General features: G+C 44.6%; 1 protein-coding gene across 1 annotated transcript; it reads left to right on the top strand.

Moving 5' to 3' along the window:
- Positions 1-5,364: 5,364 nt before the first annotated feature.
- On the top strand, positions 5,365-8,250 carry LOC119288118. Its single transcript, XM_037567746.1, has 2 exons — positions 5,365-6,196; positions 7,648-8,250. The coding sequence occupies exons 1-2, from the start codon at positions 5,387-5,389 to the stop codon at positions 7,807-7,809; spliced, it is 972 nt and encodes a 323-aa protein (XP_037423643.1). The 5' UTR covers positions 5,365-5,386; the 3' UTR covers positions 7,810-8,250.
- Positions 8,251-12,473: the final 4,223 nt, after the last annotated feature.

The following is a 12,473-nucleotide window of genomic DNA, read 5'->3' as shown; positions in this document are numbered from 1 at the left end:
AGTTGCGGTCAGGTAAGAATACATGCAGTTGTGGTTGAGGGTGACACTTGCAGTTGCATGCCCAGTGTTGGACATGCAAACTGGCCCGCCCCCTCTCCCGCCGCCCCCTCTGACAAAACAAAAGCCCAGTTGCAAGCATGCTGAGGGACATGCAGTTGCGGTCGGGAGCGACACTTGCAGTTGCGGGGCTATTGTCAGGCTTGCAACTGGCTCGCCCCCTCTGTCGGTGTCCCCTTCGACGGAACAAAAAGCTCCAGTTGCGGTCGGGTTAGAAGACATGCAGTTGCGGTCGGGTGCGACACTTGCAGTTCCATGCCTAAAATCAGACATGCAACCGGCCCACCCTCTCTTCCGTCGCCCCCTCCGACAAAAGAAAGTCTAGTTGCAACCATGTTCGGGGACATGCAGTTGTGGTCGGGTGCGGCACTTGCAGTTGTGGGGTTGTTGTCGGGCTTGCAACGGGCCCGCCCCTCTACTGACGCCCCCTTCAACAAAACAAAAATGTTCAGTTGCGGTCAGGTTATAAGACATGCAACTACTCGAACCAGAAAAAAAAGAAAAAAGACAAAAAAAGCGGATAATAACGAAGACAAATTACTCCATCAGCAGCCTCGCCCATCTCCATCGATAGTGCGACGGGAGCACACATACAGCCTGTTCCTCTCTGAATCACGCCCAAAAACAAACAAGAAAAAACAAGAAAAAGACCCATCGAACACCTGCGTACTAAGCCCAACAAACACTCCCTAGCCCCTACAGGACCAAGGCCGGCGGGGGCAAAGGTAAAAAAAGCAAACGGGCTGGACAAAGAGCGTTACACAGGCCGAAACAAGGACAACTCAGTTCCAGCGCAAATCTTGAAGCAACAAATGATCCAGTGGCTAAAACAGTCGACTGAGACTTCACTATTTCTCAGTCGACTGAGAAATAGCAGAACCGTAAAAAAACACAATATTCACTCGTTCCACCTAACAGACTGTAGCCATGAATCTTTAATACATATGTATCCTTCTTGGCAAAAAAGAAAATGTTATACTAGCAAGTGGAACGACTAAGAGAACATGAAGGATGGCTAAGAAAAGGTCCTTGCCAAAGTTAGAGGTTCAGAAAATAGAAAACCTGAAGCAGGATGGTTCAGAAAATGCTCTGAAGTCCACTTTTTGCCGAAGGTACTACTACCACCGTTCTAAAATAGATGAGCCAATTTTATACTAACTATTAAAGTTAATATAGATGACTTAATTTTATACTAACTTACCTAATTTTATATTAATTTTAATAGTTAGTATAAAATTGGGTTATCTATTTTAAAACGGAGGAAGTAGTATCTACGTAAACTGCCGACGAAATGATGGCAACGATGGACCTGCCTCAGAATGATGAAAGTTCGATTCATGTTCACATCGGTATGGGCCGGGTCATTCTCTCAGTGCGTCGCCACCCTTATTTGCGGCCCGCCACATAGTATCACTGGTGCGACTATGTCACGCTTAACGCGAGACAATACTATGTCTCACCTCAAGCAGCCATCAGAATTGGCCGGTCCAGCGCGGAACATAGGACTTCAACACTCCTTTTTTCATCCACTTTTTCGCATTTTTGCTTTATTTTTTCTTTTGCTTGTATTTGAAATATTCTAACTATACTTATTACAAAAATAATTTTATATACAAATTTTAAAAATATTCATTACGTATTAAAAAAATGTTAGACGTGTATACAAAAATGTTTGTAATGTAGTAGACAATAATTGTACAATGGGTATGAAAAAAATAGACATGAATAAAAATATTTGTAAAATGTTAATTTGTATTTGAAAAACATGAAACATGTATGTAAAAAAATGAACAAGTTCCCAAGGTTGTTGCCTTCGGTGGTTTAAGACAAAAGAGTAAGCTCTGTGGTTAAAGAACTTCATCATCGTCGTCCAGTTCGCAGTGATTCTAGTGCTATTTTACTCATTCATCGATGTGATCGTATATAATAGAGTGAGCACTTGGTAGGATGGTAGATGATAGGTTCACCAAGTAGGGTGCAAGTTGTGGCATACCTAGGGGTGTGCCAGGTGTGCCATGGCACACCCAGAATTTTGAAAAATGTTCTTTTACCATGTAATAATTAGTTGATTTTTAAGGCCCATTCAAGCCAATGAAAACATATGTTGATTTTTTGAAGTGTGCACATCCTGCATTTTATTTCTGGGTCCGCCACTCTGCAAGGTTATTAGAACCACTCTATCTGTGCAACCAAACAGCGTGCTTTGCATGAGAACATCCACACGTAGGCAACCAAAAACAACGCATAACTTGTTGCCCTGATGCAAGGGAGGCAATATATAGGCAATCAAACAATGTACAAAACATGATTATTATTTTTTGCATGCATTACCTCAGGCAGGCCCATATGCGCATGTAACCAAATGAATCGTAAGTTTACATTGGATATGACTATGGATTTGAGAATTTGCTGACGATATATCAGACTGTGAATGCGGACAGATTAGGGGCGATCGGTCACTGTCTTAGGATGAGTTAATGCACGTCTACAAACGTGTAGGGGCCGAATTAGCTAGGTCCCAAACATTTTAAAGCCGAATTAGCTAGGTCTGGCCGTAGATATATGGATGCTCTAAATGCTGATGAATTATTTGCATAGTTTCCTCAAACGACTAAAGCCTTCTTTGATTTACAGGATTTGCATAGGAATTTTACAGGATCGACGCCCTCTAGAATTTTTCCTTTAGGCCCTGTTCGGTTTAAAGGAAATTCATGAGAAAAGTGGAGGATTTGAGTTCCTGTAGTTTTTTGCTCTGTAGCAGCGTTCGGTATATAGAAAAGCCTGAACAGTAAACCAAAGGAAAGGCCACCACCTCCTCTGATTAGGCAACGCTGCAACACTGAACTCGTTGTCTTCCTGTCAGACAGAATCTGCGTATGTGGATGGACTGAGTCTAGATGGACCACGGAAAGGACAAGTGAAAATAAAACAAATGGTGCATGTGAGCTGTGTCCATCCGGGCAATGTTCGCAAATGGGCGTGCTGGGCTAGATGCCATCAATTTTATTCAACCAGTTAATAAGTGCATTTTAATTTGTATGTTAATTTCCTGCGTCCCGAACAGTAGCAGCCGAAAGTTTCCGTACGCTTTGCAAACCTATGTTTTACACATGTTTTCCTTTCCCATTCCTACGTTTTACACTATTCCAATGTTTTTCTTACTTGCGTTCCGAACAGGCCCTTACTGTTAGAAGTATATTTACATTTAAGATAGAGTTAAGAGATAAAGATAGGATAGGTTTAACTTGTCCTCTACTCTAAGTCTCTATCCCTCTGTTGTACCTCTATATATACCCCCACAAGTGTCAGATCAATACAACAACACAACAATATTATCATCCTATACTTTCACATGATATTAGAGCGGTTAGTTTCACGACACCGATCCTAAATTATTCCACCACAACAATAAGTGCTAAGCTAACGGAGAGTTAAGAGATAAAGACTTAGGACGCCGATCCCAAGTCTCTATCCCTCGGGGAGATTAATCTTCTCTCCCCGGGGTGCGGCACCCGATGGATCAATGACTAGATCGGTTTCTTATATTAGATCAATTTCAGAAATTCTTTTAGATCAATTTTTCTTTAGTCACGAATAAATCTCGACCACCCTCAGATCCGGTGAAAGAATTATTCTCTGCACAAAACGGCGTTAAAATCATCCATCTACACTGCCGGATCCCGTGCGATACTCCGAGCACCCCTGGCCGGCCGGCAAATTCGCATCGCTGGAGCGCTGGACGGAGAAACCTGTGCGCACCTGCATCGGCCACTGCACACGCGCCTCCATCATCGACGAATCTGCGTCCCATGCATGGCGAACTACGTCCACGTCCCAGCATACAGGCATGCATGTACAGCCTCCATCTGAGGCCATGCAGTCCGCGCGTACGGGAGATTTTAACTCCAACACTGACGAGCGACTCCAGGCGGCTTCGATCCAGGCGACAGTGTGGAGCGCGACTCCAGCACATCATCAAGCCGGACGACTACACCGACTGATCTGCACCAGATATTCTTCATTGAGCTGAATCCCTGCACTGAGTTGTACGACTACGCCAGGTTACGAGCAACATACTTATTCGGCATGACAGGGCATCATCGCCGACACGCTACTGCGACGCCATCGTCGATACCACATCACCAAGGTCTTCATCACCGTGGTCTTCAGCAACATTTTTGTCAACACACCGTCGCCGCCTCGTCCACAGGATGAACACCTAACGTCCTCTGGCAGACTTTTCTGTAAGATGTGACCTCGACGACGGCAATGACCGCGTCACAACGACTGCAATGACCGCGTCACGACGACTGCATCGACACGGCGTCACTACAGTGACGACCCTACACGGCCACGCGGTTCTGGCAAAACCGATGTGTGCTCCATGGGCTTCCTCCGGTCTTGGCAAAATCGATGGACTCATCGCCGACGGCACCCTCTCACATCCGCAAGGTGCATCATCCACGTCTGCAGCTCCGTCATAGCGCATTTTTTTGCGCCTTCGGCTTTGTGCGGCTTCATCATCCACGACGACCACATCATCGACCACGACTACCTCGACCACAGCTACATCACCATGACCGGCTACCTCGACATCGACATACATGGCTACGTCTACAGCTACTCATCAGCAACAACTCCAGTCAACACCGTCCGCGTCGCCACTAGCGTCCACGCCACTCCCGCTGTGACTGCAGGAGGGAATAGAGGATAGACAAGGTAGGCACCAGAAAGGGACGCAGTCACCGCCCTAGGTACCAACCCATCAGAGACGCAGTTGATGATGGCGCAACGGAGAAGACGACAGGAGCACAAGTCTTTAAATTCAGTTGTAATCGTCCGCTTCACTCCCGCTACGACTAAGGGGAAATGTTAGAAGTATATTTACATTTAAGATAGAGTTAAATATTATCATCCTACACTTTTCACACTTACATGTTGTTTGATTCATAGGATTGCATTTCTCAGGAACCAAATCTATAGGAACTTCTTAGTTCATTTAAACAGGAAAACAAGCATGAGATTGGACTTCATGGAAAAAATCCTCTAATTTACTGACGTAGGATTTCAGTGGACAGTGCATCATATTCCTGTACGTTTTCTATTCTACGCTTCCTAAACCCTCTGAATCGAAGGAGCCCTAAATCCACGAGCTCCCACGTTGCAAAGCGGGACCTTCTCCGACAAGGAGGTCCCACAACCCGGCTTGCTCTGGCAACTTGTGCACGCGGCTCTGTCGGATTGGCTGCGCCGGTTTCAAGACGGCGACCTCGTCCCAGAATCTTCGCGGTAAGATGCCCACTGGACGACTGGAGCTCCGGCGTGCTCCATGGAAATCCCGAGACTGCCCGCCGCCGCGCGCCGCGTAGACTCCAGAAACTTCAGGGGCATTTCGGACTTCCGTCCAGTGAGGTGTCTGTCAGTGCCGAGCCCCCACGCAATCGCCACGGCCACACCAGCTCCTCCGTTCGCGCTCACTCGCGGGGTCCTCCGGCGGCGATGCGGAGCAGCAGCCATGGAGGTGCTCAGCTCCAGCCGCTTCTCTAGCGCCTTCCCCAGCCTCCTCGACCACGTCTCCAGGCCGCCGAATCCCCCGCGCCGCCACCGCCACGGCCGCCGCCGTTGTCTCCAGACGCTAGCCTCCGCGCCCGCCGATGCCGCCGCGCCGTCGCCCTCGTCCTCGCCGCCGTCGCTCTCCCGGATCCTGGCCGCCGCGCTGAGGGGAGGGCGCGCGCGGGGGGAGCTGCCCGGCCTGGCCGCGGCGGGCGGAGGCGGGGCGGGGATAGGGACGCTGCTGATGAGCACGACGGCGGCGGCGGTGACCAAGGCGCGGGAGAGCCCGTACCTGCTGGCGCTGGCGGCGAACCCGACGTTCGTGTCGGGGATGGTGGCGTTCGCGGTGGCGCAGGCCGCCAAGGCCCTGCTCACCTCCGTGGTGGAGCGGCGGTGGAGCCTGCGGACGCTGTGCAGCTCCGGGGGCATGCCCTCCTCGCACTCCGCGCTCTGCACCGCGCTCACCGCCTCCGTCGCGCTCTGCCACGGCGTCGGCGACGCGCTCTTCCCCGTCTGCCTCGGCTTCAGCCTCATCGTCATGTACGACGCCACCGGCGTCCGGCGCCACGCCGGGATGCAGGCCGAGGTGAGCTCATGCTGCTTGCTTCTATCCATTCTGTGATCTAAGTATCTAGTTGCACGGTATGTTTTATTCTGGCAAATGTTGTATACTCGTGTTAGATGAGCAGAGCTCACTGTATAAAGTGAAGCAGAGTTCAGAGGATGGATGAATTTGAGCTCATTGTTGTTTGGGGAGTAGAATGTTTTCCAGTTCTGTCGATTGATGGATGAGTTTGAGCTCAGCTCACTCTTCTGCATCCATGCCATCCATGAGTTTCAAACTATCAAATGTTCAGTCCATAATGGTGCTACATGCCGTTTCATGCTAGATTCACTAGGATTTTTGGGGGTTCTACCAGTTGTTACATTGCGTGAATGCGTGCACAGTTTGAGCCTTTGAGGATCTAGATTGACACTAATCTGTTACTGGGCTTGTACTCTTGTTCTTGTTACTCTGCTTTAGTTGATTTAGTGTGATCAAATTTTTCTGAATGTACTTAAGATTTGAGCAAGTTCTCATCCCATTGTTTGGTGGGGTAACAACCAGGACTAGTTTTCATTTTATTCGGATTGCTTGTGTGTTTTCATTGTGAGACAGGTCTAACCACCCTCCTTTGAAAAATGAGAACTGATTGTTCATATGTGTAGTACAATTGAAAGTTTGAAACTGGATTCAGAATGCGGACCATGATTTGCCATCTTTGTGAAACTATGCTGGCTGTATACATGTGGTTGTAGTTTTTTTTACTAACTACGGTGCAATTGCACTGCATATCTATTTATATATAGCTAGATAAGATCAGTCTCAGGGTCTCGGATTGGACATCCTGTCAAGTTAGCCAAATTGCAGAAGTCAGTCAGTTGTTTGATGCCTTGACTCGAATTCTGAAAGGTTTCATGCATGGCTCGTCTCTTTTGGCGTACAAGACTAAACATGCTGTTCTTTAGACTTTAGCACCCATAATGGATCAGGTCACAAGTTTATAAGTTTGCTTGCTGGTTTATGTTCAGGGGTCGTAATTGCTACGACACGCTGTTCGTAACTTACAGTTCCATAAATCTGTAGTGACTAGCTAGCAGCTCAAATTTGAACTTTTGCCATAGTGCCATTCCATTGCTCTGCTGATACACAACACTTCACCTTGCAATAACATAGGGCTCGGGTCAGTCAGTTTTTTATAAACTAACTCAATTAAACCACGAAAACTTTGAGCAACCCTGCTGCCTGGGTACCTGAGTAGGTTATCGCATTCCGAGTTCATGACACTGAATTGGCACTGCAGGGTATCAACGAAACACGCTCTAAGTCTCTCAATTTGGTTTTGGATACATACAAGCATAGTGACTAACTTGCATTGCGTTGGCACCTCCCATCCTTCAAAGATCGTGGTTACATCTTTTCCCACCGATGAGCGTCTGTTGTTTGCCTATTATTACATACCTGAAATGTATGCTCTATGACTGATGATGATGCAGGTGCTCAATAAGATCGTTGAGGACCTGTTCCAAGGCCACCCCATCAGCGAAAGGAAGCTCAAGGAGCTGCTAGGGCACACCCCGTCGCAGGTCTTCGCCGGCGCGTTCCTGGGCATCCTGGTGGCCTGGTTCTGCTGCCAGGGCTGCATCGGTGCCATCTGACGTTGCCGTTGTAGCATGCCTGACTGCTTCAAAATGGAGTCATTTTGTACCATCATTGGGGGAAAACATATAGGTGCTTTCTTGGGATAGTGTTGGCTGTACATAATTGCATGGATGGTGTCACCACTTCTCAATTCATAGTCGAGACTTTGGTCTGATTTGAGTTTTGCCGGGAAATAGAAAGCCTTCTGATGCAAAAGGCAAAGGTCAGATCGGATACTCGATGAGACAATATCCCCATTTTCCAGGAGACAACGCCTCAAAAGGACTATGTTTTGGTATACGAGCGCGCTAAAAGTCGGACACTTCTCTATGTATATACTATCTTTGATTCTGGTTGTTTAGTAGGCAGCAAGGCAGTGTTGTGTACACCCTCTGTTCCTAAATATAAGACCTTTTAGAGATTTCAATACAAAGTACATACGGATGTACATAGACGTATTTCACTCGTTTTATTTCCTACGTAGTCCTTATTAGGGCATGTACAATGGTTGATAAGATAGTCTTATCTTAAGTTTTGCATGTAAATTAGAGATGACAAAAAAACATATCTACAATGGGTCATCTCTTAGCCTTATCTTCAATAATTAGTTGTTCCTAAAAACATAGTGAGACAAATTGTGCTAAGAGATCATCTCTTGTCTTCTCTTAAATAAGATAAGACAAGCCTTCTCTTATGATTTCTCTCTTCTCTACCTCATCATTTATCTTACGTGGCACTCTTAAGATAGAACCATTGTACATGCCCTTAGAATCTCTAAAATAGCTTATATTTACCATGCAAAAAAAAGCTTATATTTAGGATAGGCACTTTGCCTAGTCGATCGTTGCATGCAGGCCACTGCTAGCCAGGGAAACTAATGGGTTTGCCACTACATTTATTTGTTGGAAACAAACCACTTTATTTCCCACAAATAAGGGATTTCCCTTGGGCGCATTGGTCGGAGTTGAGATTAGGAAACGGTTGTTAGGAAGCAAATCAAAGCTAACTTTTATAAAGCCAGGGCACCTCGTGGCATCCGTTCCACGCAACCGAACTCCACGGATCTCACGCAAAAATCACACGGCGGAAGCCATGCCGCCGCCCTGCAGCGGGAGGGACTCCAAGGCGGCGGTGAAGCCCCTGATGGTGACGATCAAGGTGGTGAGCCAGGAGAAGGTGCTCCGCCACACCATGAGCAGGGCGGACAAGCTCCAGGTCCTGTGGTACCGCAAGGTGCCCGACGTGACCTACGGCACCGGCGTCTTCCTCTTCGAGGGCGTGCGGTTGCGCGGCGACAAGACCCCGGCGGACCTCGAGATGGAGGACGGGGACATGATCGACTTCTTCGAGCACATGGACGGCGGCGGGCCGTTTGTCGCTGGATCGATGTCCGCGCACTAGGCAGGATTGATGAGAGGGAAATTTTCTAGGTCTTCTTAGGAGGAAAATTTCTGGTTTGTTGAGCGGCTTGCGTGATGTACTTCAAACTATATTCGCTCGGTTATTATTATGATTTATGTCTTGATTTTACGCTAAGATTCGTGTAAGCATTTCTTTTGTCTTTTTTTTTCTACTTCGATTGAGTCAGATGTGCCTAGACAGGCCCTTGTTTCTTTTATGGTGACTTGGAGGGTCGGCTGTGAAGTAGTTTTCTTTGTGCCCTAACCTGACCCGGAGAAAAAACTGCCCCCTATGTCATCCCCCGCAGACCACACACGGCGCCATTGCCCCCCTCTCTCCTCCACCCCCAGGGCAAAGCCCCTCGTGGTGGTCGGCGACTGGTGTTCCTCTCCTTCGCTCTTGGCTATCCGGCACAGGATGACTTGGACGGGCGGTGACACTGACCTCGCGCATGGCTTGGCAGCATGCGTTCGCGGTTGGGTGTGGACAACTGCCGGTGGCGTGGTAGCGGCTCTAGACCTTGGCGTGGATCGGTCACACTGAGACATTCGGTGTCATTTATTCCCTAGCATTTTTTTGTTCGTTCGGTGGATGTTGGGTTTTTTCAGTAAAGAAAACTTGTGTGCTTTTTCTGTTTAGTTTTTTTCTCCTTTACAATTTTATTTTTTTCTGCCTTTTATAATTTTTGTAATACATGATGAACATTTTTCCTAATATACGGTGAACATTTTTCAAATACACAATTAATATTTTTGTCATATATGACGAAATATTTTTTGTATGCAGTGTTTTTTTTCTAATGCACACTTTATTTAGTCATTTATAAGTATTTCTCAAAAAAGGTTTTTATTTAGATCAGTTTAAAATGTCCAACAATCAATTATGTATCTCCTGCTGCGATGAGTATCACGGGTGCGATTATGTCTCGCTTCACGCGAGACAATAGGTACATCTCACTTCAAGCAGCCACAAAATGGGCTGGTCCATTTTGGACCATAGGCCTTCAGCGCTCCTTTTTTCATCCATTTGTTTACATTTTAAGTTTCATTTTTTGCTTTATTTTTTCTTGTATTTTGAAATATTCTAATTACATTGGTTATAAAAATCAGTTTAAATATAAACTTAAAAATGTTAATCACGTATGTGAACAATCTTAGTAATGCTTACAGAAATATGTTTGCAATGTGTATGATGATTGTATAATGCGTATGAAAAGATAAACATCAATAAATATATTGGGAAATGTTAATTTGTATTTCAAAAATACCAAACATGTATATGAAAAATGTTCCCGATGTATACAAAAATATGTAAAATGTGTATGAAAAAATAGTAGACATCAAAAAATATGTTTGAAATTTGTTAATCATTTAGTTGAAAAAATTTAAACATGTATATGAAAAATATTTCTGATGTATACAAAAAAACTTACAATATGTATGGGAAAGGGCAGACATCAAAAAATATATAAGTTTTCAAAAATGTTAAACATGCATATAAAGAATGTCCTGGTGTATACGTAAAATGTGGAATATGTTTGAAAGAAGTTGACATCAAAATATATCTCTAAATAAGATGTTAATCATGTATTTAGAAAAAATCAACATGGGCATGGAAAATGTTTATACATTGTAAACAAAAGACTGCGTAGGTAAAAATATGTTTAATGACATTAAAAAACGAATGTGCATTTTAAATAAATATTCATGTGTTTCTTAAAATGTCTGTTTTTTTTTAAAATCATTATAGAAAGTAAAAAACTATTTATGTGAAGGCAAGTTCCAATTATGTAGTGTAGTCGCTCTCACCCCCAAAAGTCTGCATAAATGTTTAATGTCACTAAAATTGTTCAATGTTTATTTAAAAAATATAGACCATGTACAAAAAAGTCATAATACTATATATGACAAGAAAAATGTACATTGTGTATTAAAACTGTTCAACATGTTTTTAAAAAATGACTCATGTGTACACGAAAAATGTATATTGCGTGATGAAGTAAGTAGACATGTGTTAAAAAAATCCAACTCTAGACAACAAGAGAAAGAAAAAAGTCATTGTAACTCGACAAATAAACAAAGAAAAAGGGAGAAATCTAAGATAGAAACAAAGAAAACTATGAAAGAAACAATGAAAACCAAAAAAAAATGTGTAAATCCAAAGAAAAGCAATGCAATTGAGTGGAAATCAGCAGGGAAAGAAAGGAAAACAAAGCAACCAATGAAAACGGGAAGAAAAAACAAAGAAAAACAGATGTAAAAGAATGTAAACGGTGAAAACCAAGAAAGATGTGAAGAAATCCAGGAAGAAAACAAAGAAAAATGAAGATAGAAAGAATGAAAAAAACCGTAAAATACCAAAGGATACGGCGAAGAGAAACACAAAAAAGGATAGAAAAAATATCAATTAAAACGGACCGGTCCAACCAATAGACAGACATAAGAAGAAAAACCGACAAAACTTACAGCGAGCGAGCGAGTGTCATCTCCTGAGCCTGCGGGCGAAAAAAAAACAACGAACTGGGTCGACCTAGTAGCTACGGTAGGGGAAAAATCCTTCAAACGAGAGTTCCTTCCATCACGGAGAGCAACTAATTAACGAGCGCTTATTCGGGAGCCTTGCAATTATCAGTGTTACTTGGCGCGCTCTCAGCCATTCTCCACGTGTCGCGTTCTGGACGCTTCCTCCGAATTTTGTTTTTTATTTTTCTGCACGTGTTTTCAGCTTTTTAAATGGTTTTTTGGGTTTTTTTGACGTTTTGATTTTTTACCGATCTTCCTTAACTTTTCGATAAAAAAATAAAAATAATTGGCGCGAAAAAACGTATTTTCTTTTTTTTCTTTCGCGAGAGTCATGATTTTGCTTCCGCGGGAGGCACGGGTTTGCTTTCGCGAGAGTCACGGATGCGCCTCTCGGAAACGAAAAAAAATATTTTTATTTTTTTCTTTCGCGAGTCACGGTTTTGCTTCCGCGAGAGACACGGTTGTGCTTTAGCGAGAATCACGGCCGTGCCTTTCGGAAACGAAAAAAAACGTGTTTACTGTTTTTTTTCGCGAGAGTCACGGTTTTGCTTCCGCGGCAGGCACGGTTGTGCTTTCGCGAGAGTCACGGCCGTGCCTCTCGGAAACGGAAAAATGCTTTTTTTATTTTTTTTTCGCGAGAGTCACGGTTTTGCTTCCGCGAGAGACACGGTTCCGCTTTCGCGAGAGTCATGGTCATGCCTCTGGAAAACGAAAAGAACACGTGTTCTATTTTTTTTTCACGTGAGTCACGGTTTTGC

This window comes from Triticum dicoccoides, chromosome 1A (genome assembly GCF_002162155.2).
Source record: "Triticum dicoccoides isolate Atlit2015 ecotype Zavitan chromosome 1A, WEW_v2.0, whole genome shotgun sequence".
Taxonomy (NCBI): domain Eukaryota; kingdom Viridiplantae; phylum Streptophyta; class Magnoliopsida; order Poales; family Poaceae; genus Triticum; species Triticum dicoccoides.
The sequence above is the reverse complement of the archived record's forward strand: the minus strand, read 5'-3'. Positions and strand labels throughout refer to the sequence as shown.